Here is a 27,991-nt window from a genome sequence, read left to right as displayed (position 1 = left end):
GTTTAATAAAGACAATATAACAAAGTAGAGCAAAGTGTGTGAAATTGAGTGGCACATATAAAATTCATGTAATAATGAGAGATAAATATGGCATGGGACTTAAGACTTCAAGAAATAGTCATTAGTGCCACTTTGGAGGGAGAAGATAATTGTTACACGTAGTTTAAATAAATATTAAGTCCTAATGATACACGATTATTCTTGAAGAGAGGACAAACAGGAGATAAACGGCTGTTATCAGAATGTGTTTCAACTTTGAAAGATACATAAGGTGAAACTTAGCTGTAGGATTTTTTGAGAACTTTGGATGCTAGTGAATAGGGGTAAATGAAAAAGCAGGCGAGAAAAGTGTTTAATAATGATAACTAGATAATAAGTGAGTTACTGACAATGGGTTGAGAGAAAGTGATTGCAAATGACCTATTGTTAAGAATAATGCTTACTTTCACATTGAATAATTTGAATAAACTGTAAACCTCAGAGTGAGATGATTATACCTTGTAAGAAAACCCTAATGTTAATTGTAAAAATAGTGTTTTCACAATTCAATAAAAGTTATGTGGTGGAACCCACTTGCATTTTTTGTTGTTCATGTAAAATACGTTTGCATAATAGGCACTAAATGCTCATTGGAGACATTTCCTTCTGAATTTGTTTTTACAGTGAAAAGGGCATTAAATATAATGTAAACAACAGGCAGTTACCATGACCCTTGACTCATTGGCTTTACCAACTCATAACAAAATTATCACCTTTGAACCCAACCAAATGCTTGTATTGCACTGTAGATCTGTCATTCACAACCAAGATTTCAAGATGGGTCCAATATCATGCTCTCACCCAAAATTCCAATAATTAAGTTTTGGTAACAGAAATTATAGTTAATTTACTTTTAGGTAGTTCTAGAATATATTAAGGGAACAGGCTTATGCTTGAAAATTTCTTATTTTAATTCACTCACAATTGCCTGATTTAAGAGACTAAATTCCATTATCCATGTTTTACTTCTGTTGATTTTCATCTTGTAGCCTCTTCTCACGACACTGTGCATTTTGTTCAACTGCTCTTCCAAGCTCTTTGCCATCTCCAACAGAATTACTATCACAGGCAAACCACAAAGTTTTAATTTATTCTTTCTGAACTTAAGTCCCTTTCCTGATTTTTTTTTTTTTTTTTTTCCTTGGTTTCCTTTACTGCTTGCTCATTTCACAGATTAAGTAACATTGGAGAGAGGTTCAACCCTGTCTCATTCCCATTTTGAACACTACTTCCCTTTTCAAGCCCTTATACTGTTAAAACTGCAGTCTGTTTTATGTACAAATTGCAAGTAAATTGTCACTCTCCATAATTTACCATCTCTACCTTCAGAATTTAAAGTTAATGTTGTCAAAAGCTTTCTTTAAACCTACAAATGATGTAAATGTAGTTTACCTTTCTGCAGTCTACCAGTTCTAAGCCAAATCATAGGATCGGTATGGTCTCATATTTCTCTGGAAGCCAAATTGATGTTCTCAGTGATTTGATTGACTGACACGAGTTTTCCATTTTTCTGTAAATGTCTCTTACCAGTATTTTGCATGCATGCCTTGTTAAAATGATGGTTCAATAATATTTAAATCTATTAGCACCAGCCCTCTTTGCAATAGAAATAACATCATTCTTCTTGAAATCTGGGATATCACCTGTCACATATATCGCACATATCGAGGGGAATAGTTAATTGGACTTGTTTCAGCATAGGTCTTTCAGTGCTCTGTCAAAGTCTTCTTGCAATAATTTTTCTCTCATCCTATCTTCACCTGCTTCTGTTGCTCTTTCTGTAATATTGCTTTAGAGTTTGTTTCCTCTATATTGACACACTATATTCCTTTCACATTTCAGTTCTGCCTTCTTTGCATAGTATGGGCTTATCTGAGCTGTTGATATCCATACAAATGCTTCTTTTTTCTCCAGCAGTGTCTTTAGTTTTCCTATATGAGTATGTTGCATCTGTCTTCCCCCAAAGCCATATATGATTCTGCAGTGTTGAATTTCTTGCCTACCCATTCATGCTTTGCCAGTTTGGCACTTATTGAAATTTTCATTTTTTATAGGTGTGTATTCCCTTCTGCCTGTCTCATTTGCTGCATTTTTATATTTTCTCTGAATACCTCAGCTGTGTCATTTGCCTTCAAGAAATGTAGACATGATTATCAGATTTTTCTTTCTCCTGACTTTTTTCTAGTATTTGTCTGATAGCAAAAATGTCAGTTATTCCTTAATTAGTCAGTCCATTGTGGTCTTCTTCAAACCGAGGTTCTAGACTAACTCGGTACAAGTGCACGTACTGTGCTGGTGCTTTTGCTTCTGTTGGTAAAGGTTTGAGCAATGAATCACAGGAAGTCGACAGGACAAATCATGACTGATGTGTAGGTAGCCAACGAGTCTCATTTGTAATTTTGTATAATTCACAAGTGAAATTAGCAGGTTTCTTATTGTACAGGGTTAGAATTTCACCACATTATCAGAATTTTGAAATTGGAAAGAAGACATCAAAGTAAGTTACTGCAGTGCTGAATGCGTATCTTTGCTATGTTTCACATCAATCTATAATGGCAGTCTTATTAATGTGTTGAGATTCATTGAATTCACCAACTCACAATCAATTATCACAGTCCAACATAATCTAGACCTCAGGTTAAGCTACAGACAGTTTTGTCATTGCAACAAGCCGCCCCCCCCTCCCTCCCCCCCCCCCCCCCCCCCACTACACACACACACACACACACACACACACACACACACACACACACACACAGGCTCTGTCAGTTCAAACCCAAACTCACTCTCCAACCTACTGTAAGCCCCAGGATACAAGACAGGCCAGTCTGTTGACGCACTTGGTTTTTCCAGTCACCAAAGGAATACAAAAATCAGGAAGCAACCTTGAAATTGATAATAAATATATTGTTTTGATTCTTTCATTGACTAGCTAAAACTGTCCTGTCACATCTTATACAAACAGCTTTGCTGATCTACACACAGTAGAAGAGAGGTGTACTGTCAGATGCTGCCTCTGTTTGAGGCTTTGGCTGTCTTTTAGTATCTTTTGCTGTCACTAGACATAGCTCCCCATCCAGCACTACAGCCACAAAATGTAATTTATCTATTTTTCTAAAAAAGAGTATTTTTGTTTTGAAGTACAGTGCTGCATTGCATAGTGAGGAGTTAGTGTGTCCGTTTTTGGCCTTCTTGTATTTGGAAATAAAATAAAAAAGTGAAAAGCTGTGTGACTTCAACTTTATTCTATAATATAAAAAATTGCTCAACAGTACCCCATTTTCTGCACATTGAAATTCCTTTGTCACTAGAGATACTATATGGTGACAACTGTAGAGCCATACAAGGACATCTCATATTCACCGAACTTGTCAGCATGTGTTGCTGTAAACTTCTTGAGAAAGGTCCCTATTTAAGAAGTTTTGTTTCCAGTCTGTCTACAGACATCTTGTGCTTGCACAGGAGACAAGGGTAAACTATAGTCACTTGATCTACATGTCAGTTTTATTTACATAAGAAATACGTATAGGTAATTTACATTTAAGAAAAAGAATCATGGATTTAGTATACCTACAAATTGTGTTGTGGGGACTGCACTAATTTAATAAATTTTCTTTGTGGTTATGGCAACTGCATGTTGTTAACATTGTCAACACACTGGATTTCATGATGTGTCATTAGGCTTTGTTAGTCTCAAAGATGGGGGAAGCTGCATTGATGTGAGGTTTCTCAATATCTCTACTTATGTTTCAAATACATACATACTTTTTTTTCAGCTCCAAGCGACAGTTGAAGAACTTAAGAGACTTAGTAATTTGACAGAACGACAGAAAGTGAAGGACATTTTGCTAGTCGAAGCCAGGAAAATTGAGACTGAAATTTCATTATTGAGAGAACAGAGCGGAGCAGAAATAGCAGAATCATCTTCAGGTGGTGCCCGAAATGCACCTGCTCGATGCTATGATGTGCGCTTAACTAATTATGGTTTGTATCAAGTCCATTAGTAATATTATAGTATTAAGACCTCTATGGAAGATTAAGAAGAAATATCTGTTCTGCCACATTAGACTGCAGTGGGTTAAAGTTTCTAACTTCTATTAGTATTTATTCATTTTTAAAAATAAATTCTATTTTACTTCTTTCTCTTCCCACTTACGTCACTAGAAGTAAATTCAGTCTTTCATATTGCAATGCAAACTACAAACATTCATTGTAATGAACAACCTCCCTTTCTACTTTGTCATCCTGCTCTGAATTTTTTTACTGATGTATGAAATATGAACTGCTTATAAAATTTTCCCTATCATTATGGCAATAAACAGGTTTCATATAATTGATATCTAATGTGTGATTGTTTGTTTCAGCATGGGACCAGTCAGACAAATATGTTAAAATTTATGTTACTTTAAAAAATCTTGAGGCACTCAATGAAACAAATATTGAATGTGTTTTCACAGAAAGGTGAGTAAATAAAAGTTCAAATATAGTTATGTCCATGTGTTTTAGTCTGTAGACCATGGCAGTGAATGTGCTAAATGTAAGTAGTTTATTTATTTATTTTAATTACATATTGTGGTGGAAAATTGTCTGGAACTTGTGACAAACATAGTTTATCTAATCTTTTAGAGAGACTGATTCACTCTAAGCATACTTCATTACTTCTTGTCTGCGTTTCATGGAAACTGGTGAGTTGACTAATGTTATTCCTGACAAGCACGCTGAGAAGGAACTATTGTAAATATTATAGGAAACTGACAGTGATCTCATACATAATTAAAATACTTATCAGTCTCGATTGCAAGGATTTATTAAAAACTAAAAATTACATGTCAAAATGGTAACTGGTTGACTTCATAAAAAATCATTTTTAGACTATGTCTCTAAAACATTAATATTCTTCAGAGGGAAACAGGTGTCACAATTACACATTTCAACTTTGTAATAAATATGGATAGACAGGCTTAAGAAAATAAAAAGGTCTTTTACCATCAGATGGTGAGCATTGGTAAGTGTTGAAGGACCCCGCTGGTAACTGCTAAATAGCAGCAAAACTTTATAAAGAAGCTGCTCTGCCCCTCGCCAGCTGCATGACAACGTTGAGAGCCGATAGGGCTTAACATGATGGGAATGTATGAGAAATGTAAAACGTTGGGTGGTAGATATGGATAAAATAAAACATTAACAATTACATAAAGTAAGATGCAAAAGTAATTATTTTACTTCAGCAAAAATAACTTCAAACATACATAAACAACCAACACAAATAGAAGAAAGAACACTGAACTGCCATCTATGGGTGTTGGATAAAAGTTCAAACTCGAATATTGAAGCAAAGACGAGTGTTGCGACGCCAACCATTGCCGTGGAGACGGTAGCTTGGAACTTAACGATGCAGTGTCGATGGTAAGGAATATGGTGCATCATAGATGCAACATCAGAATGTTGCCATTGGTCACCATGGAGACAAGAATTGATTAATGATGATGAAAATTGAATAATAAAATGCATAAAACCTAAAACTGGGTACTAAAGCAGTATGAGTGGTGAAAGACTGAACACGTCCAAATGGTTAAACTTGAAACTATAAAAGAAAATGCACTGACAATTAGTCGAAAAACACCATATGTACAGTGATGGGATTCTGACCTAATTCCGTGACAGAATTCGTGTCATAATTACCACCGTTATAGATTAAAATCTGCCATAAAAAGTATAACAAAAAGAAAAGAAAAACATATATTTTATAAAAAGAGGGGGTTGATGGAAATTACCAATGGTTTAAAGTGAGAGAAGCAAGGGCAGACCTGCATTACAGCAGATCATCAAACAGATCAAAGAAAAGTTTCTCCAAAAGTCTAGTTGCTCATTCATAATGATAGATGACAGTCTTTTGTAATAGGTATGGTATAAGTCTCTTCCAAGGTGTCTAATAGGAGCCTTTTTGGGGGGATTATCTAAGATTTTAAAGTTCTCCTGGATAAGCTGTCCTGGACTTTTACTATATATGACATGCTGCCAGAACACTGATTTAGTACAGGCTTTGCGAGTTGTGTGCTCTTAGAAATGAGGAAGAAAATTGTGATAAGTTTGTACTTTTTATAATGACTGTTGCAATCATTACAATAACATCTTGTCCACCCCCCGAGTTAAAAATCTCGTCTTCCAACCTTAAGTCTCTGCTTATTTTGGAGTATGTTACTGGTATTTAATGCCATGGTGGTATGTGTATTAAAAACTATTTATTCCATCAGACAGGTTACCTATATAGATTTTTTAACGAATTTGTAGGTAGTGGTGGCAGGAGCATCTGAGGATTTCATCTGCAGCTAGTGGATACTTTAATACTCTTCGGATCATTGGAAAAGAAAGCTCTTTTATATTTCATTGGATGACAGGAAGCAACATTTAGATTGGTATCAGTTTCTGTACATTTTCTGTAAAGGGCAAAGTGAAGTTTTCCATTGTTATTTCAGATAATAAGGTCAATAGAATTGATGAAGGAACAATAGCAGACGTATTCATTAATTATATTGAGACAAAATTTTTCAGAGAGAATCCAGAAATTCCTAATATAAAAATTTATAATCATATGGATGATGTGTTCCTGCTTTAAAGAGGTTCAGAAAAAGAAATTGATCATTTAGCTACAGTTCCAGACAGCATTCATCCAAAATCATCTTTTACCACAGAAGACAAAAAGAACAGAAGTATCAGTTTTCTTGATCTTACTGTTCCCAATTACAATGGTAAGTATCACTTTGCCATTTACAGAAAACCTATGGCAACTGAGAGCATTATCAACTCTGCTTCCTGTCATCCAATGAAATATAAAGAGAGCTTTCATTTTTTCAGTGATCTGCAGATTATTAAACTATCTACAGTAGTAGTTCATAAATTGCAATATTGAAACAAATAGCTACAACTAATGATTTCAATGCAAATGAGGTTGACATATTGAATAAATTGAAATGGAAATGCTCAGATGCTCCTGTCACTATTACCTACAAATTTAATATGACCTATATAGGTAATGTGCCTGATAGCATCAATAGGTATTTTAAAAATATGGATACAACCCTGGCATCTACTACAGACCACCTACTCCGAAATAAGCTAGGACATAACATTGGAAGTGGAGATAACTTGGGGGTTTAAAAGATTTTTTTGTAATGATTGTAATAAACATTATATAGGACAAACGAGTCATGATTTTCTAGCTTGCTTCAGAGAGCACACAACTGACATAGTCTGTACTAAATCAGTGTTCAAGCAGTATCTCATATATAATTCATTCAGGAGGGCTTATCCAGAAGAAACTAAAAAGTCCTACAGTGTCTCTAAGGGCTCTTAAAAGGGGACAGAAATCATTTAAAAAATCAGTGTTTTTAATTTTCTTATTTGAAAGTAAATATAATGGAGATCATCCTCATTTTTTTTCTTTGAAACTCGATCTACAAATCATATACAAAAATTAACATGGTAAGAAGCGTAATGTGCCATACTCACTTTCCAAGGTACCCAGTGGAGGAAAAATTTTGTTGTTAAATTTTGCCTGTGAACCTGGAAAATATAGCTTTAGAAGGCTGATTTTTTTATACAGCCTTGCAGTGTGGTATAGGAGGCTGTGGAGCTTTGTAAACAAGTTTTTTTGCTGTTTAGTGGAATTTGAGTAAAGTTGGATTTATTGTCATTTTTTGTGCAAGGTTCAAAATATTGATTGTTTTTCACCACCTAGACCAGGTAAAGTATTTTAAAAAATATACTAAGACAGATGTTGAGGTTAGGGTTGGGCCTGTAGCTGCAAACATTAGCTTGTCTCAAAGTGCATCTAAACTAAAACTTGGGAAAGGTATTGTCAGAAGAAACAAAAGTTCAAGAATTGTGGATCTCGAATCGCGTTCAGAGGCACTTAGAAAAGCCTGCAAGTGCTTGTTTTAAGGAGGAAATGGGAATTTGGTGGACGACAGAAAGAGAGAAAGTTTATTTGCACATTGTGCATTTTATGTGAAAACTGTGGTGCTGACACACTATTCAAGGCATTGAAGGCCAGTAATAGAATGTATAAAGCCTTTTAAGTGGTATTGTGAACATGCCTGGTCCTCTCCTAAAATTTACTGCAGTGAACACTACTCAACTCAGTACAGTTGCAGAAGTAAATAATTAGAGCATGAAAATGGCAGTCCAGGGAGCAATTCAAGGAAATTGTGATGCAACTAATATCAAAGATATAGCAGTTGCCTGTTACAGTTCCTGCATGAGCAGAGGTATACTTCACTGCACGAAGTTTCGACAGTCATTAGTGTTGACACTGGAAAAATAGTAAACTTACAGGTGTTGTCTAAACTTTGTTCTGCGTGTTCTTTGAATGAGGAATATAATGATGTAGATTAAGAAACAGAATGGTAAGAACTTGCAAAGCTGTTGGTATCAGGAATTATGTAGGCTGCAGTGGTGGGATGGTAGCTGCTGGTATGGAACTCACTTTCCATAGGTCTTCGCAAAAGTATGGAGTAAGATATACACACAGTGTTGAGGAGATGGATAGTCATTATTTCAAGAATGCAGTTGAAAGTCAGCCCTATGGAAATGACCGCACTATTGAAAAACTGGGGTGCTTAGGCCTTATTCAGAAGAGGATGTGTGGACGATTCAGAAGGCTTGTTGCAGACAATAAAGGCAAGTCACTAAAGGATGGGAAGCCACTGGGAGGTAAAAACAGACTAACAAAGAAGAGAATTTGCAGCCTGCAAGTCTGTTATGGCGCTGCAATTAGAAATAGCCTCACAGATTTGGATACTATGAGGAAGACAGTATGGGCTATTTGGTTTCATTACTTGTAGACACACTATACCTCAACATGGCCTATGTTCTAATGAATGGTGCAAATTTATGAAAAGCAAGGAAAGTGGGGAAGCTTACAGACATAAAAATAACTTCCCATATGAGGTTGCAATGACCATTAAACCAACTTTTCGAGCACTGGCTTCACCAGAACTGCTAGAAAAATGTCTGCATGGCAAAATGCAGAACCCAAATGAAAGTTTTAATGCTCTTATTTGGAAGAGATGTCCCAAAGACTGTGTTTCCAATTTGGTAGTGAAGATTCCTGCTTTTGAAGCTGAAGCAGTGTTTAATGATGGGAATGTGGAAAGACTTCATATCCTCAGCAAGTTGGGCTTCATACTTGAAGTCTTCACAGAGCAGATATTACCAATCATCAATGAACAACGAATTGCGAAGGCGTGCTAGGCAAAGGACCAGAGAAGCTAAAAGAGCTGAGGTGGTGGTGGTGGTGGTGGTGGTGGTGGTGAAGACCTGGAATATGGGTATGGGCAGTTTTTGCTAAGGTATGATCAAAATTTTTTTAAATATTTCACTCAAATTTTAAAATGATTTTTCTGCAACTTGAGGTTTTCTCCTTCCAGGAACACAATCAGGAAGTACTGGAAGACCTTTGATGAAATAATTAAGTGGAACAAAATTTTAATCTAGACATTTTATCGTCATAGGGAAAATTTTTCTTTAAAAAAAGTGTTCAAATCCAAAATATCATAGCAAATAATAGAAATAATTTACCAGAATGTTAGTGCACTTAATTGTACATTTATTAGTGTAGATTTCTTTGCCATAGAAAAAAACTTGCCAAATTTGCCTGGAAATAATGAAAAAGTGTACCTTAAAGCAATAATCTAACAAAAAATTCAAAATTTTCTTTTATTGTTTTGATTTTAACTATTCTCCACATATTCAGACATCCTTTCACCACTCGTGTGGCTATAGAGTTTTAGGTTTTATACTTATCACGATTAGATTCCGATCCTCATTCATTGATCCTTATCTACATGGTGACTGAAGGCACCATTCTACCATTAAATCTTTGGCACGCCATATTCTTTACCAGCGACACTAAGCATGAAGAAGTTCCAAGCCGCCATCTCCACACAAAGGTTGGCATCTCTACACTAACCTTTGCTTCAATATTTGAGTTCAAACTTACATGCAACACCTTTAGGTGACAGTTTATCATTCTTACTACTATTTCTGTGGGTTGTTTACATATGTTCCTAATTGTTCTTGTCAATGTAAAATACTTACCACTGCATCTTATTTACTTTCATGTAATCTTTAATGTTGTATTTTATCTACATCTATATAGATGTTTCATGTTTTCTCTATGGTGCCATCATACGTTAAGCCCTATTGGTTTCCAATGATGTCACGCAGCAGGTGAAGGGTGGAACTACTTCTTTTTAATGTGTGGGTTTTTGCTGCTATTTAGCAATTACAAGTGCTCTCTTAATCACTTATGAATGCTCTGCCATTGTCTCTGCTTACCACATGATGGTATAAAAACTTCATATTTATTATGTAGATGAAGTGTGTAATTTTGACACCTGTTCCCCTCTAAAGAATATTAATGTTTAGCATTTCAGGAACTTTGACTGAGACTGATTTTTTATAAAATCGATACTGGTTATTGTTTTGATGTGATTTTTAAGTTTTTAATAAACTCTAGTGATCCAGGGTGACTAGTATAAAATAAGTAAATCAAGGGACTATTTAACTTCTGTGGCTCATTAACCTTAGCAGTAGCAATGTATTTTTTTATAACATGTACTGCCAGTTGGAGGGGGGGGGGGCTACATTATGACCACCACAAAAACAAATTTTGTTAATTGTTGTTGACTTTTTATTCACAAGATAATTTTTAGAGAGCTAAAGATATGTAAGTCTAGTCCTAAACCTGAAAATATTGAATATGTCTGTTGTGATTAGTCACATCTGCTACCAAAACCAACATTTTTCGGTCAAATTTAACTGAAAAATCTAAAACAATTATGGAATATGACAGAAGAAATCACTAAAAACAGCAAATATTACAGTTTGACTTAGCATTTAGTTATGCATTTTGGGGAGGAGGACAAACTTCAGTCTGTGGAGTGGTCACTATGCACTACAACTAAAAGTAATTATGCAGACACTCGATTAACTGTCAATGTTTCCCTTAAATAGTGGCTGCTGAATTGTAGTGTAGTCCTCAGAACAGAAATTGTTAAACTGTACTCAACAGCATAGTTGCAGGAACTATATTGAGCTGGCTGCAGACAATGAATTTCGTCCTCCGACTGCAGGGTAGGAACTGTCTGTGTGTCTGTGGCACATTATCTTTTCTGCCTGTTGAAGGATATCCATACCTGGTAGTACTAGCTAGAAATGAAGCAGTGCTCCCATTGACAACACTGTTTGGTGTCTGGCAATACAACTGATGGGTAAGAACAATGTGCTGTTGGACGTGGCACAGAAACAGAATGTAGTCCAGATGTGTGAGTGCCATCGGGAGGGTGCCAGGCAAGTGGTTGGATCTGTGTGGTGGTGATCATCGTGACACATGTTGTGCACTTCGTAAGCCATGTCACAACAGCATCCCTGCACTGGTAGGAAGGGTGGGGAGAGGGGTGGTGAAGCCAGCTGGCTTGGTTAATGTCTTACAGCCTTGCTTGCTGATCTGGGTATTTGGTGTATGCGTGCATGTATGTATGTTGCACCACATGCCACTTGGCCTCGGCACTATGGGAATCCTACATGAAACAATGGTGAACAGGTGGCAGGTTAAGAGTTAATCATGTTGCTGCCTGGGAGCTGGTCTCAGGTGTGAGGCACAATGTCCAGTTCCATCAATTTGCTGCTGACTGGATGTAGCTGGGCCCCTCTGTTCAAGGTTCTGTCAGTGGTAATTGCTGGCTGCATTGGAAGGTTTATCAGATGGCTTGCTGCCTGTAGGTCTTCTGATCCTGTAAAAGAAAATGGCACAGGTGTTACGCCTATATGCATGTGAGGGCGGTGTGGCCTGATTTGGTTTTCAGGTTGCATTGTTACTCAAATTGAACATTAAATTTTAAATACATTGCCAAACTACTCTAAGAATATGCCAGCTACCCGTGTTTTTTGACACACTTGTTCATCGAAATGAGTGCTAGATCAGTCAGTTCAAAGATAATATTTTGTTCTAAAAAATCTAATATTCGCATTAGCTGCTAATAGTTCTTGTAGTACAGGATCATACACAAACGGTTTTGTGATGATTTAATCCCATTTTCAGGTGTATACATTTACAGAAAATATAATGAGCATTACAAAGTACAATGATGGTAAAAAACAAGGCAGTTAAATCAGAAAGATAGGGAAAGAAGTGCTCACATATAGTAACTAATTTAACATTGAAAGAAACATGGTCTTCCAATGTTTAGATTGTGTTCAAAATTTTCAGAACTGCTTGAGTTGGATAAAAATAAAACATCCAAAATACTAATGGATATCAGGTGCAGCCATTGTACATGAGCCCTGGGAGCTGTGACTATAAAACTAAAGAGGAGTTCAAATAAGATCCTGGAAAAAAAGATATACATGATGAACCTGCGTTTGGATAGAAAAATATAATCACTAGTTATCACGAATGTAAAATTAGACATTTGAGCGCGCATGGAGGCTTTCAGACAGTCATTCTTCCCGTGAACCATACGCGACTGGAACAAAAAAGGGAGGTAATGACAGTGACACGTGAAGTGCCCTCCGCCACACACCGTTGGGTGGCTTACGGAGTATAAATGTAGATGTAGAGATTTCAAGAGAACCACAAAAACCACATCATGGAAACATGACTATGCATGCAGTAGGAAGGTCAGGCCATCAAACAACCCAGCTGACATAGTGTTGTTGAAACTGCCGGCATATAGTTTGCCAGAGAGAAGTAGCCAACAGGTAGTGTGGAAATGCACCACTAGAGGGAGCAATGATGGAGAAGGAAGAAGCAAGATTCGTACCAACCGAAGCCTGGGAACAGTTACAAAATGAGAGGAGAAAGACAGCAGTATAACAAATATGTAGAGAGGAATTACGGTGCACGCAGTAAGAACCGCTATGATGGAAGTACGGCACAGAAACTTCCTGTGATAAAACATAGTATAGAGAGATTACAGTGTGACCAATAAAAGTGGTTAAAATTGCGATAAAACCCATTATGGGATCATATTAAATGGAGCCAAGTGACTGCTCCATAGTCGTAAATTGTTACTAAACGTAGTTAGTGCAAAAATGTACAGTGGTGAGCTGACAAAGGAATCCAAACTGCAAGGACAAGTATGCAAAAAGAAGAAGGAAAAATGATACCTGATGAAAGAGATTACGGTGGGAAACTGAGGAAGAGGGGAGTGCACAGACAGTCAAAATTTGAGAGGAAGCCACTATGAGCCCCAATTGGCCATTCAGGATATGGTTGGGAAACAGTTTTAAGGCGTGCAAAATACCTCTGTCAGAACGTTATGGATATTACCTTCATTACCATTACATAAAATCCTTAAATTAGTGGTCGAATCAGAAATAGTATGTCCAGTTATACATAGGTCAGTGGCAAGTGCAGATTTTGGAAACATCCTATTTCCCAAAATTAGTGGGCAGGACAGTCATTACAAAAAATGGAGTAGACCTGTAGAGCGAAAATTATTAAAATTCGACTGCTCATTATGACGGAATTAGAAATCAATACCCCTCTGAATAAAAAGGCTGGGGGAATGCTTTTTGCATTTAACTGTTCACATATTTTTTTCGGAAATAGTCTCGTAGTAAGATATCCTACGGAAAGATGGTTTTCTATTAGTTTCGCTGGTGGGAGAGTAATTTGTCACTGGGCAGGAGAGAACAGGATTGATTTTCTTTTGGATGTCTTTGTTAAAATCAGAGTTGTAGCTGCTCGTATAAGCAATGTCGCTGATAGTGTTCAATTCTTGGTTAAAGGCTTCATGTGGGAGTGGAAGAGTATCAATTCTGTAAAGGAGGGACTTGACACTGGTCTCTGTATACCTGAGAGAGTGGTTGGACAGTGGATGAATCAGAATGTCTGTGGCAGATGGTTATCTGCTAATGTCAAACTTCATCTCGGCCTCTCAGGGTAATCGGTAGATCTAGATAAGGGAGTGAACCATGAGTACTGTGTTGAATCATAAACTGAATTGTAGTATGTAACTTTAGCTGATTGACAAAGATATCATAAACATTGTTTGGCCCAGTGTGTGTAGCAGGATGTCATCTATGTAGCGGTCGGTACCAGACCAGTATTTTACCGTATTTACCCGAGTGTGACACACCTCCTCCCCCCCCCCCCCCCCCCCCCCCCGCCCCCTTCTCTCTCTCTCTCTCTCTCTCTCTCTCTCTCTCTCTCTCTCTCTCTCTCTCTCTCTCTTCTTTCTTTTTCTCTTTTTTAAGGCTGCTAAAGGAAAATTGATTTTTTAACATACTCTGACTGATGAGAATTCTAAACCTTTATTGACTTAATGTATCTGCCTAAAAAGTTACCATTACACCTATTCTACCCATATGTCATTTATTGGCTTGTCTACATTTTGATAATCTAAGAAGAAATAAAATAAACAAATAGAAATTGTTTACATTAGTTTTTATCTTCACTGCCTCTTCTGTTTAGCCTGTCATCTGTGGAACCACTATTTTTAATCATCCCAACAAGGTACCTTTGAAAGTTACATCTTCTTCTATCTCTGCTGTCACAAATATTTGGCCATTTCTTCCAAATATGTTCTGGTTTTTTAACATGGAGCTGATTTCATTTCTGTACTGATGTGAGAATGTTACAATGATGTCTTTTACTTAAAAAACATGTAGTCTGCCTGCCACTCTCTCATTGGCTATGTAGAACCAGCAGCTGCTGCACCCCCTCCCCCGGGGTCATCTGTGTCGTACCTCATGGTGAACGTCGACAACATTGCTGCACAAAATGTGTAAGTACGTCACATGCCTCAGTTCACATTTTTTAGCACCTCTTACAGAAATGTATGGTGCTGTCGAGGATTTGTCCAATTTTAAAGTTAGTTTGATTCAGAGTACAAATACAGGGTTGCCACAAGTTCTGGAAATCGGGGAAATTTGAAAAACACTGGAAATATCTTATTTTTGTCTCAGTAGATGAAATGGTTTGTTTACTGAGTTGTCATGCATCGTCACTGGCTGGGCGCAGTTGAGTATGTGCATCACTTCTCTACTCCCTCATTCTTATTGATTCTCCCCTTCCTACCACTCTCCTCAGCTTGTGCTGCCACCACTTCTTTCCACTAGCCTAGCAGCTGCCAATTAGAGCAGGGAGGTGGGGGGAGTGGTTTGTTTGGATCTGATTCTCAGAGGTTGTTGACGCAGCAGGCAGAGATTGTGGTCATGTATGCATGAGTTGTCTGAGGGACCGTGTGAATGTGCATATGCTCTCGTTTTCTAACAAAGGTTTTGGCTGAAAATTTAGTTGTAAGAGTGTGATTGTCTTTTTATGTGTCTGTCTGCAACTCAGCAATCATCTTTGAGGAGTTGCTACCTATCCTCATTAGTATCGATTCTCAGAGCATTTGTGCAAGTTAAATGTTGCATGGATTAATCAGTGCAATCTCATTACATCAACATGTTGTCTGTGACATGTAAATAATGGGCCACACAAGTGGACTTCCATGACAGGCCAATACCACAGGCCAATTCTGTGGGTATCTGTAACAGATCGGGCCTGCTGATCTGAAGCCCATTTGCCACCAATGTACAAGCCCTGCCCATCAGATTTAGTCTCACCAATCTGCCTGCAGTCTGGGTCTGTTTGTGCATGACATAATGAAGGGATATTCATGTTTGATCCAAGGATCCAGGACTGCAGTGCTCCTCGGCAGACCAGAGGCAACAAGTGATGGATTTCACGAAGTAAAAGTGTCTCACTGCAAGTACATTGTACAGTGCAGCATTTTATAGAATTTTATTTATTCTAATATATTTTGGCGCTTTGAAAATAATTTGTATATCAGGAAGTATGGGCGATAAGAAGAATGTTCTGACAGTTGCTGGAGATTCTCCTCACAATGAGCCAATCATCTTCACAATCAACATCTGCAGAATGTAAACGGAATGAGGCTAACGAATCAGACCTTCCCCGCTGCACCACGGTTCCTCATGGTTTCATGTACTGAAGGCAGTCAGTCCTTTGCAATAGTTAACCTGTTTCTTATTCAGAAAGGTGTTGATGCAATTGCTGGCCCTGTGAAATCCTGCTCTCATTTACGTAATGGCACTTTGCTTTTGGAGACTACTTCTGATTCTGAAGCACAACTACTGCTTGTTGCTTTGCATCTCCACGACTATCCTGTTCATGTCGAGGCCTATACTACTCTGAATTATTCCTGTGGTTATTTACACTAGGCTGATAGACAGAGGGTGAAATCCAAACCTACTTCTCTGATCGGGGTGTCATTCCATCCATTGGGAGATGAAAAAGGTATATGCCTCCTTAGTGCCCACATGCACCCTTTTTATCACCTTTGATAGAGTGGTGCTTTGGTCCAAGATCAAAGCAGGCTATGAAGTTTTCTCAGTCCAACCGTACATTCTGAACACAATGCGCTGCTACCAGTGTCATTGTTTCAACCATACTAGAATGTCTTGTTGACACCAGGCCCAATGAGTAGGGATGGACATGAGGGTGATTGTCCGTCTCCTCCTCCCTGCTGTATCAACTGCAATGGCGACCATGCTGCCTTCTCTCAAGATTGTCCCACGTATTTCGATGAGCAGGCTGTCCAGGAGATCTGGGTAAAGGAAAAGGTTCCTTACCTGGTTGCTCGCAAGTTATTGGCTAGTCGCAAACCCTGCATTTGACCTTCTGGCACTTATAGTACTGTTATTGCTACATCTCCCTCCATGAAGGACATGGCTATGCAGATATGCTACCTCAGATTCAGCTCTGAGATTGTGAAATCGCCCAGTGTTATGGTAGCATTGCAGTCACCTTGTCCATCTGTGCAACAAATCATCAAACTCTAACCTCACGGGGCAAAATCACCAGCTACACAACCAGCAGGCCAGAAAGAACAGAAGGAATACTCCTGTTAAAACTTCCTATGTCCCTCCAGCCAACCAACATTTGAGTCTTCCTCTGCTAACCAGAAAGGCTCGAAGTCGTACAAAGGCAAATGGTCTTCTCCTTCAGACTCAAAGATCCTCTTTGAAGGTGTCGCCATGTGATACCTTTGCCCGACCAGTCCCGTGTCTCTGGTTTTTCTGCTGTCTGCCTGAGGAGTCCAATGCAGAAGAAAGCCAATGCTTCTGTGGACCTCATGGAACAGGATCCTTCTCCTTATGTGCCTTGTAGCAGCGAGTCTTTGCAGGCTGGCACTCGGCAGCCACCGAGGTGACACCCCTTCATTTTTTCCTCATCATGACTTTCCTCCAATGGAATTTTTGTAGCCTTCGATCAGACAGAGGGTTTTCAGCCGCTTTTAGAATATTAGCGTCCACATTTACTCTGCCTTCAAGAAACAAAATTGCGTCCTCACGACTGCTTTGAGCTTTAACATTTTTTTGTTATCCGTTTTGACCATCCACCAGGTCGGCATTCCGTCTCATGGGGGAGTAATGCTGCTCATATGGGATGATGATCATAGTCAACCCGTCTCCCTGACCACCCATCTTCAAGCTGTTGCAGTTCGCATTTCCTCCTTCCTCACTCGACCTTTTCCTTGTGTACCATTTACTTCCCTCCTCATTCATTGTCACCAGGGCCAACTTCCTCCAGCTTACTGGGCAGATATCTCGCCCATTTCCGCTGCTCAGTGACTTTAATGCGCACCATCCCATTTGGAGTTCACCCAGAACCTGTCAGAGAGGTGCCCTCTTGGCTGAACTTCTTAATCAACTTAACCTTTTCTGCCTTAACACAGGAGCACCCACATTCCTGTGTGACTGCTTGCACACCTAGTCCCATGTGGACCTAACCTTCTCCACTACCCATCTTGCCCATTATCTCGAGTGGTCCGTTCTTTCTGACACCTACTCAAGTGACCAATTCCCGTGTGCTATCTGTTTGCTGACACCTACCCCACCTACGTGCACACTCAAATGGCAGCTTACTAAGCCCGACTGGAGGCTTCACTCCTCCCTGACGACCTCTGACAAACACGATTTCCCCAGTTGTAATATCTTAAAAACGTTATCCTTAGCGCCATAGAATGTTCCATTCCTCACACTTTGTCTATACTACACAATGTACGGGTCAGTTGGTGGACTGAGGCATGCCGCGATGCAATTTGCGTGCAGAGACGTTAGCCTACGATGGCAAACTGCATTCATTATAAACAGATTGGTACACAGTGCCGTCGCGTTCTTTGGGATAGCAAAAAGCTAACTGAATTTCATCCACTAGTTCTTTAACAGTCCCCACCCCCTCTTTCATCATGTGGGCCAACCTCAGACAGCTCTGTGGGACCAATATCCATTCCCGAATTTCCAGCCTGACAGTAGGAGACGATGTTATCGTAGACCCTATTGCTACATTGAACACCTTGGGCTGCCATTTTGCGGAAATTTTGAGCTCCTCCCATCATCATCCTGCCCTTCCTCCACTATAAACGAATGAAGACAGCTCAGGCGATACCCTTCCCTTCTCAGAATCATGAGTGTTAGAATGCTGCCTTTACTATTAGGGAGCTAAATCATGCTCTCACCTCACCCTGATCCTCTGCCCCGGGGCCAGACAATGTTAACATTCAGATGTTGCAGCACCTTTCTCTTGTGTGCAAGCACTTTCTCCTTTATACATTCATCTGCATCTGGGCAGAGGGCCCGTTTCCCAGACACTGGGGTGAAGCCACTGTCATACCCATACCTAAGCCCGATAAGGACAAACACTTTCATTCTAGCTACTGCCCCCTCTCTCTCACCAGCTGTGTTTGCAGGGTGTTGGAACATATAATTCATGCCCAGTTGGTATGGTGGCTAGAGTTTCGCAATTTAATAACCACTGCACAGTGTGGATTTCGAGCACACTATTCTACAATTCACTATTTTGTCACTGTCCACCTATGTCATGAATGGTTTTCTGCTGAAATCCCAGGTTGTGACCTTGTTTTTCGATTTGGAGAAAGTCTATGACACCTGCTGGAGGACTAGTATCCTCCGTACTCTCTACATGTGGGGCTTCCTTGGCCACCTGCTCTGTTTCATTGAGGTATTTTAAAAGGGCTGAGTTTTCAAGGTGTGTGTGGATACTGCCGTGTCGGACACCTTTATCCAGGAAAACAGCGTACCTCAGGGTTCTGTCCTGAGTGTGATCCTCTTTGCTATCGCCACTAACCTTATAATGGCCTGTCTTTTACTTGGCATCTTTGGCTCCCTTTTTGTTGACAATTTTTCAATCTATTGCAGTTCTTCATGGACCTGTCTAATTGAGTGGCGTCTTTAGTGATGTCTCAATCGTCTGCACTCGTGGAGCGTCAACAAAGGCTTTCGTTTTTCCACTGACAAAATCATTTGTATGAATTTCTGGTGGTCCAGTTGGTTTTTCCCACCATATTTACATCTCGGGCCCGTTGCTCTTCCATTCATTCAAACTATGAAATTCCTGTCGAGCAAGAGCCCCAGGAAATTATCTCGGTCATCCTACATGTCTTTCTCGGCAGCCTGCTGTACGCTGTCTCTCAATGTCCAACGCATCCTCAATGGTACTTCCTGGGGTACAGATCGAACCACTCTCCTTAGTTTTACTGTTTCCTTGTCCGTTCGAACCTAGACTGCATTGTTGATGCATCTGCACATCCGTCTCAGTACTATCCACCATTGTGGCATCTGTTTGGCCACTGGCGCCTATTACACTACTAGCTTGGTTGAGTGTCCGTATGCAGGAGCTGCCGAACTACCACTTTCCTACCGCCCTGACTTTCTCCTCAGCAGATACGCGTGCCATTTGTCTGCCATATGTGGCCATCCATCCCATGCTGCCTTCGATGACTCCTTTGTCAGTATGGGCACATCCCTATTCTGTTACATCCTGGAGTTCGCTTTTGGCTCTTGCTCTGGCAGATTAACTTCAAGCTCCCTGCAGCTTTCCCGGTGGGTATGAACCTTTCATCACCTTTGCTTCATGTGGCAGTCCATGTTGGCGTAGGCCTACATTTGCGTCGACGCTACACCAGACTTACTATGTAGTGTTCAGTTTCATGACCTTCACATGGAACTGCATGATAGTACCTTTGTGTACACTGATGGCTCTCAGACTGACTATGGTGTCGGCTGTGCCTTCATCATTGGAGTCAGTATTTTTCGGTATTGGCTTCCGGCACACTACTCAGTATTTACAGCAGAGTTCTTCGCCCTGTATCAAGCCACAGAGTACGTCCAGCAACACAGTGTTCTCAATTGTCAGGCTGTATACGACCTGGGACAACAGGGAAATTCGGGAAAAATTCTGGAATTTTTTCATCCGAGAGAAAGGCAGGGAAAACCCCGGAATTTTTCGGAATTCCGGGAACTTTTCATTGTTTTAGCTTTAAGTTAAATTTTTGAAATTTTGACTGGTAAGAACTGATCCTCCAGCAAAGAATCTTACTGTATCCTGCTACTGGAGAGTGATACTGCAGCAATAAAATATAAATGAGAGGGAAAAAATAAAGCTTTGGTGGCAAAGGAAATTCGCCATTTACAATAACAAAACACCATGCACGCACAAGCGTCTGCAAACAGCAAAAATATGTCGAAGGCCTTAGGGCGAAACTATGTAATACTTCGTAACAATAAACTGCTTTCTATGAGCGTGATGTAACAACTGTTTACACAGGTTCTTAGGTTCACCACCGGACTCAAGTGCAGTTGACTCGCATATGAGCAGTACCTTCTCCCGCTTCCCGCTACTTGAAGTGTAGCTATTGGCAGTAGCAGCAAGCAATCAGATGCTAACAAGAAAAATTATTCTCACGCGCACTAGCTGCTAGACTCGCGCATGCGTAGTGTTGTTGTGGGGAGGGGGTTAGTCGTCACCGGACCCTTATTTGCGTTAAGTGATTTCACAGCCTCCTCTTCATTTACAGCTCTCACATCCAATGAAAACAAAATGCATTTCTGTGGCCGGGAGCTATCAAGTAATTTATGATACATTCACATAATTATGGAGGGCCAAAATATATTATTAGTTTCAGTTTTCTGATTTTATTTTATTTTGAAGTTATTAGCAGTCAAGCATTAGTCGGCTTGCAGAACAATGAAGCTATTTTTGTCAGTTTGCTAAAGAAATTTGGCTTTATTAATTTTTCCCCTGAGGCAATCAATTTATTTTAAACTAAGTATTTCGTTCCACAGTTTTGGCTATTTCCAACTGTTTGTTGAATTTCAAGTGCATGTTTTCAGCTTCTGCCATTATGCTATAATTAAGAACTGAATATGAGATAGTACAGTACTGGTACTCCAAGAAAATTTACATTTCAAAAACCTCACTGAATAGCTTAATATCAGATTGGACCTACTTTATTGTGAATCTGGAAAAGTAACAATGTGCACTTCAAGCCGAATTTTGCGTTTTGGTGTGGTTTACAAAATTCCGATGCTCTTGGAGTATCCTCTGATGTCCTGTTTCTTTTATGGCGTAATGTAAGCTCTCTTAGTGCTTACATAAGAACATGTGGACTTCCTACACCACTGCAGCTGCACACGCACAATAATGCCTGCTTTCTGGTGCTCTCTGGCAACTGCTAAATCAAACCTATTTCTACCAGTCTTGGGGTAGTATTGCGAATGGTGGTTCTAAAAGCGTTACTTTCAAAGTAAATTTCTTTTCACGCAAGATGAATTATGGTACGTGTGAGAAAGTGGGATGAATTTCTAAATCACAGAGCGTTTAGAACTGAACACTTTGAGGACCAGCCACTTACAAGAATTTCGAGTCCAGAAGACCAGACATTTGTGTCATAATTTTAAATTTACTGGCACATTTGTGTGATGTATCTTAAAGTATAACACACGCAAAAACAGATTGGTATTACTTGTGAAATCTTATCTTTTCTTGTAGCTATGCTATGTATATTAATGTAAACCATTAAGTTTTCCTCTTCGTGTGTTGGCACTACATAACAGTGATCTTGTTATTGGCTGAATATAACACATGTCCTATGCTTTGAATATCTGCTGTCATTGGCTGGCGAGATCACTTGGCATGACTAGCTTACAAAAGGACATCGCAATCTCGATTTCAACGCTCTGGAAAGTAACGTGCTGTTTGGTGCAGTTTGAATTTGTACTTATGTAATATGAAAGTATGCAGCATATATGTTGCTGCACATCAGAGGTCTTTCCAAAACTTCTTTTTTTTTTTCCATCAAAAGACTTTCCAAAGCTTGTCTGGGCCCCCCGCCCCCCCCTCCTTTTTATATATATATATATATATATATATATACACACACACACACTGTTGATGTTCCCGTTTGCATTTGCCGTCTGAGTTATTGGCAGTTTCAGTGAATGACGCATACGCTGTGGACCACATTTTACTTTTATCCATTGTAGCAATGTGGTGAAGACCATTTAATTTTTAGTTCTTGACCTCCACTTCTCTTTTGCATATTTTATAGACCATTCTCCACATCCCTGTTTGTACCTGTCGTATCTTTCATCATTGGGGATTGACATGTAGTCATTTTTAACTCCTCTCTTTTTCTTCATGTTTCACACTTTTGACATGGGTTCGTATGACCCTCGTTAGTTTTGCACCATAAAACAAAATTGGGGGAGAAATATGGAAGTCCTTACTTTTTTACTTACCCTTCGAGATATCACAGTTTGTCAGGGAAAATGCTAAAACTTCTCTGGAAATACCAAGCAATTCAACTTGTGGCAACTTTGAAATAGATTCAGGCAGATTGCAGTTTAAACGCGGTAGATGTTGGTAAAAAGGCAAAGTATGGAGTATAAATTCCCATGGTTGGCAACAAGACAAAATTTGCCGCATGCTCACTACTCCCCTCCCCACACTCAGTGTCAACTACGCTTGTGTCAATGTTCCATTCCAAGCTTTCTGTTGTGCTATGCTCGAGCAACAGTGAAACACGGATAGCTATGTCTTTTAATATGTTGATGTGTGAAAACAGCAACTAATACGTAAATAAAACATAACAACATGATTCAGTCCAATTCTTGAACTTCCACTCATCCCATGGTCTAGTGCTGTCTGCTGGTACCATCTCCACAACATGTCTTTCCATTATAATTCTTATAACAGTTGCAGTCAGTTTAATGTGATTTGTTTCATTAGTTAGACATTTAACTCTGGATTAATTTTCTTTCTCGTTCCATGTGGATGTCACCATTTTGTTGTAAAGCTGATTAAAAGCTGGTAATGGTAGCAGGCGCTATGTGGTGTGGATTGGGTGGTTTTTTAGGTTAGAGGGTCTCTGGAAAACACAAGAAGGGCTTCAGCCACAAAGGGTGCAGGCCGAACACAGGAAGAACGTAGATACAGCAACCATTGCTATAACAGTTGTAAAGTGTCGTAGCTGTGTTGGGAAAGTACCAGAGCTCCAAGTGCTAATAGAAAGCACTGATGCTCAAATTGATACAGCCACTGAAAGCTGGCTACAGCTGGATACAAGATCAGCCGAAATTTTTGTGAAGAACCTAACGGTGTTCCGAAGGGATAGGCTAAACACGGTTGGCGGTGGCGTGTTTTGCTGTTAGTAGTAGTTTATCTTGTTGCAAAATTGAAGGAGATAGTATGTGAGTTAGTATGGGCAGAGGTCATTGTTGGCAGCCGGAATAAAATAATAATTGAATCATTTTACCAACCTCTCAATTCAGATGGTACAGTTGCTGAAAGGCTCAAAGAAAACTTTAGTTTGATTTCAAACATGTACCCGACTCATACGATAAGAGTTGGTGGCGACTTTAATTTACCCTCGATATGTTGGCGAAAATTCATGTTTAATTCCAGAGGCATGCATAAAATATCATCCGAAATTGAGCTAAATGCATTCTCTGAAAATTATTTCGAGCAGTTAGTTCATGAGTCCACGCGAATAGTAAACGGTTGTGAAAACACACTTGACATCTTAGCACAAATAATCCTGAGTTAATAACAAGCGTTAAAAACGATACTGGGATTAGTGAACACACGATTGTTGTAGCAAGATTGAATATTGTAACCCCCAAATCCTCCTAAAATAAACAAAAAATATACATATTCAAAACAGCAGATAAAAATTCCTGTGACATGTTCCTGAGAGACTATGTCCACTGATTCAAAATTAATAATATAAGTGTAGACTAAATGTTCTTGAATTCAAAGAAATAGTATCGGCAGCAATTGAGAGATTTATACCAAATAAATTAATAAACGACGGAGCTAATCCTCCTTGGTACACAAAACGGGTTAGGACAGTGTTGCAGAAACAATGAAACAAATATGCCAAACTTAAACAGACGCAAAATCCCCAAGACTGGCGATCTTTTACGGAAGCTCGAAATTTAGCGTGGACTTCAATGCGAAATGATTATAACAGTTTCCGCAACGAAACTGTCTCATAACCTGGCAGTATGTTAGCGGCAAGAAACTATCATTTCCTTCTCATCATGATAGCAATGGAGATACTATCGAAGACAGTGCTGCCAAAGCAGATTTACTAAATACAGCCTTCCAAAATACCTTCATGAAAGAAGACGAAGTAAATATTCCAGAATTCGAATTGAGTAACTTAGAAGTAAATATCCTCAGAGTAGTAAAGCAACTTAAATCACTTAATAAAAGCAAGTCTTCTGGTCCAGACTGTATACTAATTAGGTTCCTTTTGGAGAATGCGGATCCATTAGCTCCATACTTACGTCATATAAAACCGTTCGCTCGACGAAAGATCCATACTCAAAGACTGGAGAGTTGCACAGACCGCACCAATATTCAAGAAAGGTAGTACGAGTAATCCACTAAATTACTGGCCCAAATCGTTAACATCGATATGCAGCAGGATTTTGGAACACACATTGTTTTCAAACATTATGAATTACCTCGAAGAAAACGGTCTATTGACACACAGTCAACATGGGTTTAGAAAACATTGTTACTGTGAAACACAACTAGCTCCTTATTCACGTGAAATGTTAAGTGCTATTGACAATGGATTTCAGATCAATTCCATATTTCTGGATGGGGCTTTTGACAAGATACCACGCTAGCGGCTTGTGGTGAAATTGCGTGCTCATGGAATATCGTCTCGGTTACTTGAGTGGATTTGTGATTTCCTGTCATAGAGGTCACAGTTCATAGTAATTGACGGAAAGTCATGGAGTAAAACAGAAGTGATTTCTGACGTTTCCCAAGTTGTGTTACAGGCCCTTTGCTGTTCCTTACCTATACAAATGATTTGGGAGGCAATCTGAGCAGCCGTCCTAGGTTGTTTGCAGATGACGCTGTTGTTTATCAACTAATAAAGTCATCAGAAGATAAAAACAAATTGCAAAACGATTTAGAAAAGATATCTGACTGGTGTGAAAATTGGCAATTGACCCTAAATAACAAAAAGTGTGAGGTCATCCACATGAGTGCTAAAAGGAATTCGGTTACTCGATAAATCAAATCTAAAGGCCATAAATTCAACTAAATACCTAGATATTACAATTACGAACAACTTAAATTGGAAGGAACACACAGAAAATGTTGTGGGAAAGCTAACCAAAGACTGCATTTTATTGGCAGGACACTTAGAAAATGTAACAGATCTACGAAGGAGACTGTCTACACTATGCTTGTCCATCCTCTTTTTAGAATACTGCTCGGTGTGGGGTCCTTACCAGATAGGACTGACGGAGTACATCGAAAAAGTTCAATGAACGGCAGCATGTTTTGTATTACCACAAAATATGGGGGAGAGTGGCACAGAAATGATACAAGATTTGGGCTGGACATCATCAAAAGAAAGGCGTTTTTCGTTGTGACGGAATCTTCTCACGAAATTTCAATTACCATCTTTGTCCTCAGAACACGAAAATATTGTGACTCCAACCTACATAGGGAGAAAAGATCACCACGATAAAATGAGGGAAATAGCTTGTACGGGAAGATACAGGTGTTCATTCTTTCTGCGTGCTATACGAGATTACAATAATATAAAACTGTGAAGGTGGTTCGATGAACCCTCTACCAGGCACTTGAATGTGGTTTGCAGAGTATCTGTGTAGGTTTAGATGTTTCGCCCTAGTATTCTAATACATGAACAGCTCTGAATTTTCACATGCAACACACTTCATAAAGCATCAGTTTTTCAACCAAATGATATACTGACTTTGGTTCAGAATCAGACACTGTTTCTGAAGGACAAGATTTTTTACTATGACTGTTAACTTTATTTAAATAGGAGCAAAAATGTACGTACACGGTATCCATATACATACGAGAACTTGTATTGCACACACATTTAAGTACAATAAAAGTTTGTGATTTGAAATAATTTAATTCTATTTCCTCTTTTTCCACAAAATTGTCAATTTTGTAAGCAGAGCACTATAGTGTTTCACAGCATTTAGGAAAACGAAATTTTGTATTCAAAGACTTTGTATTGGTAATTTACAACGTGCAAGTTTCCAGGTTTATCCTACAATTACTACCGGAGATATAAAAAGCAAAATTTCACGTTTCTTGAGCTCTACAGTTTTCGATAAAATACCTAACCTAATAACAGAAGAATAAATAGTGCTGCACAGCAATTAGTGCAAAGAACATGAAAGTTGTGAAGAAAGAAGTTCGTAGTGTGAAAATTTGCAAGTGTTTTTATAAGTGAGGTTATACTCAGACCTCAACCATGTGACCAGATGAGGAAATGCGTATGCCCACCAAAAGCTCTAACAAATGTAAGTAATAATTTACTTACGTCAAAAGATGTGAACTGTCTTGTCTACAAATGTCACACACACACACACACACACACACACACACACACACACACACACACACACACAGAGACAGACAGACAGACAGAGAGAGAGAGAGAGAGAGAGAGAAGGGGGGAGGGGGATAAAGTAAGTGATAAGTCATGAAATTAAGATCATGAATCTCTTTTCGCATTATATTACTACATATTAGGTCTAGAGGTAGTAGGAAATAGGGGAGTCCATTTGTTTGTTGTTTCATTTTTGTGTAATACTTGTCCCATGTGGTAGTAAAACCAATATTCAATGGTTTCTAATGACAGTCTGCATACATTGACCATAAAACATAATTTTTGTGTGTAAAATGATATTGTGTTACATAAATTTGTTTACAGGTCATAAAATATTTTCTGTTTATAGGTCTTTCAGTCTTAAGGTCAATGGGCTTGATGGCAAAAATTATATACTGAATATATGCAACTTGCTAGAGAAGATAATTGTTGCAAAGTGTTACTGGAAAAAGAAGGGAGGTAAGTATTTTATTATATACTGTTTCATTAGAAATAAAATTTTGTTCACTTACTTTACTTCTGTTCACTTTTTTTTCAGATACTTTGATTGTTTTCTTGGCCAAAAAGTCTCCAGGGGCAAACTGGTCACATATGACATCAGTAGAGAAGAAAGCAAGTGAGCCGAAGGTTCCAAAACTAAACCATTCTGATGACCCAAGTGCTGGGCTGATGGATATGATGAAACAGATGTATCAAGAAGGTGATGATGAGATGAAGAGAACCATTGCCAAAGCCTGGGCAGAATCTCGTGACAAACAGTTTCCTCATTAAGTCACAGCTGTCGCAAACTCTTAAATAAGTATCAGTTTTGTTAAAGCTGTTCTCTGAACATCATGTGCAGAACCTAAGGACAGATAATACAAATTTTTGTGCATTGCAGTGTTGTGCCAGTAGAGAGATTGGGATCAGTCATTAAACAAAGAATAAATTGATACTTCATGACTAAACTGATTTGGTATGCAGTCTTTGACTAAACCATAATGAATCAGAATTGGTAATAGGCTGCAGCACAAGGAATCAGTTATTTGTGATAGTGTCCTGTATCTTGTGTTGATAGTTGAAAGTTGTCGTATGTATGTGTGTATTATGTTACATGTTGTATTTGAATATATAGCATCGTTTTGTCAGATTGTTTAGCTATATTGTGTTAAATAATGATTTTTCAGTATTCACACAGT

At 38.9% G+C, this 27,991-nt stretch overlaps 1 protein-coding gene across 2 annotated transcripts in view; it reads left to right on the top strand.

Annotated features, from left to right (window-relative positions):
- LOC124555101 (calcyclin-binding protein) overlaps positions 1 to 27,760 on the top strand; it is a 46,121-nt gene extending 18,361 nt beyond the window's left edge. For both annotated transcript variants that reach the window (XM_047128900.1, XM_047128899.1), the window contains exons 3-6: positions 3,816 to 4,023; positions 4,404 to 4,500; positions 27,163 to 27,272; positions 27,352 to 27,760. In XM_047128900.1, the coding sequence (XP_046984856.1) occupies positions 3,816 to 4,023; positions 4,404 to 4,500; positions 27,163 to 27,272; positions 27,352 to 27,584 (648 nt within the window). In that variant the 3' untranslated portion in view covers positions 27,585 to 27,760. The remainder of the gene's footprint in view (positions 1 to 3,815; positions 4,024 to 4,403; positions 4,501 to 27,162; positions 27,273 to 27,351) is intronic.
- The last annotated feature ends 231 nt before the right edge of the window (positions 27,761 to 27,991 follow it).

This window comes from Schistocerca americana, chromosome X, assembly GCF_021461395.2.
Source record: "Schistocerca americana isolate TAMUIC-IGC-003095 chromosome X, iqSchAmer2.1, whole genome shotgun sequence".
Classification (NCBI taxonomy): Eukaryota; Metazoa; Arthropoda; class Insecta; order Orthoptera; family Acrididae; genus Schistocerca; species Schistocerca americana.
Note: the sequence above shows the minus strand (reverse complement) of the source record. Positions and strands in the feature narration are given on the sequence as shown.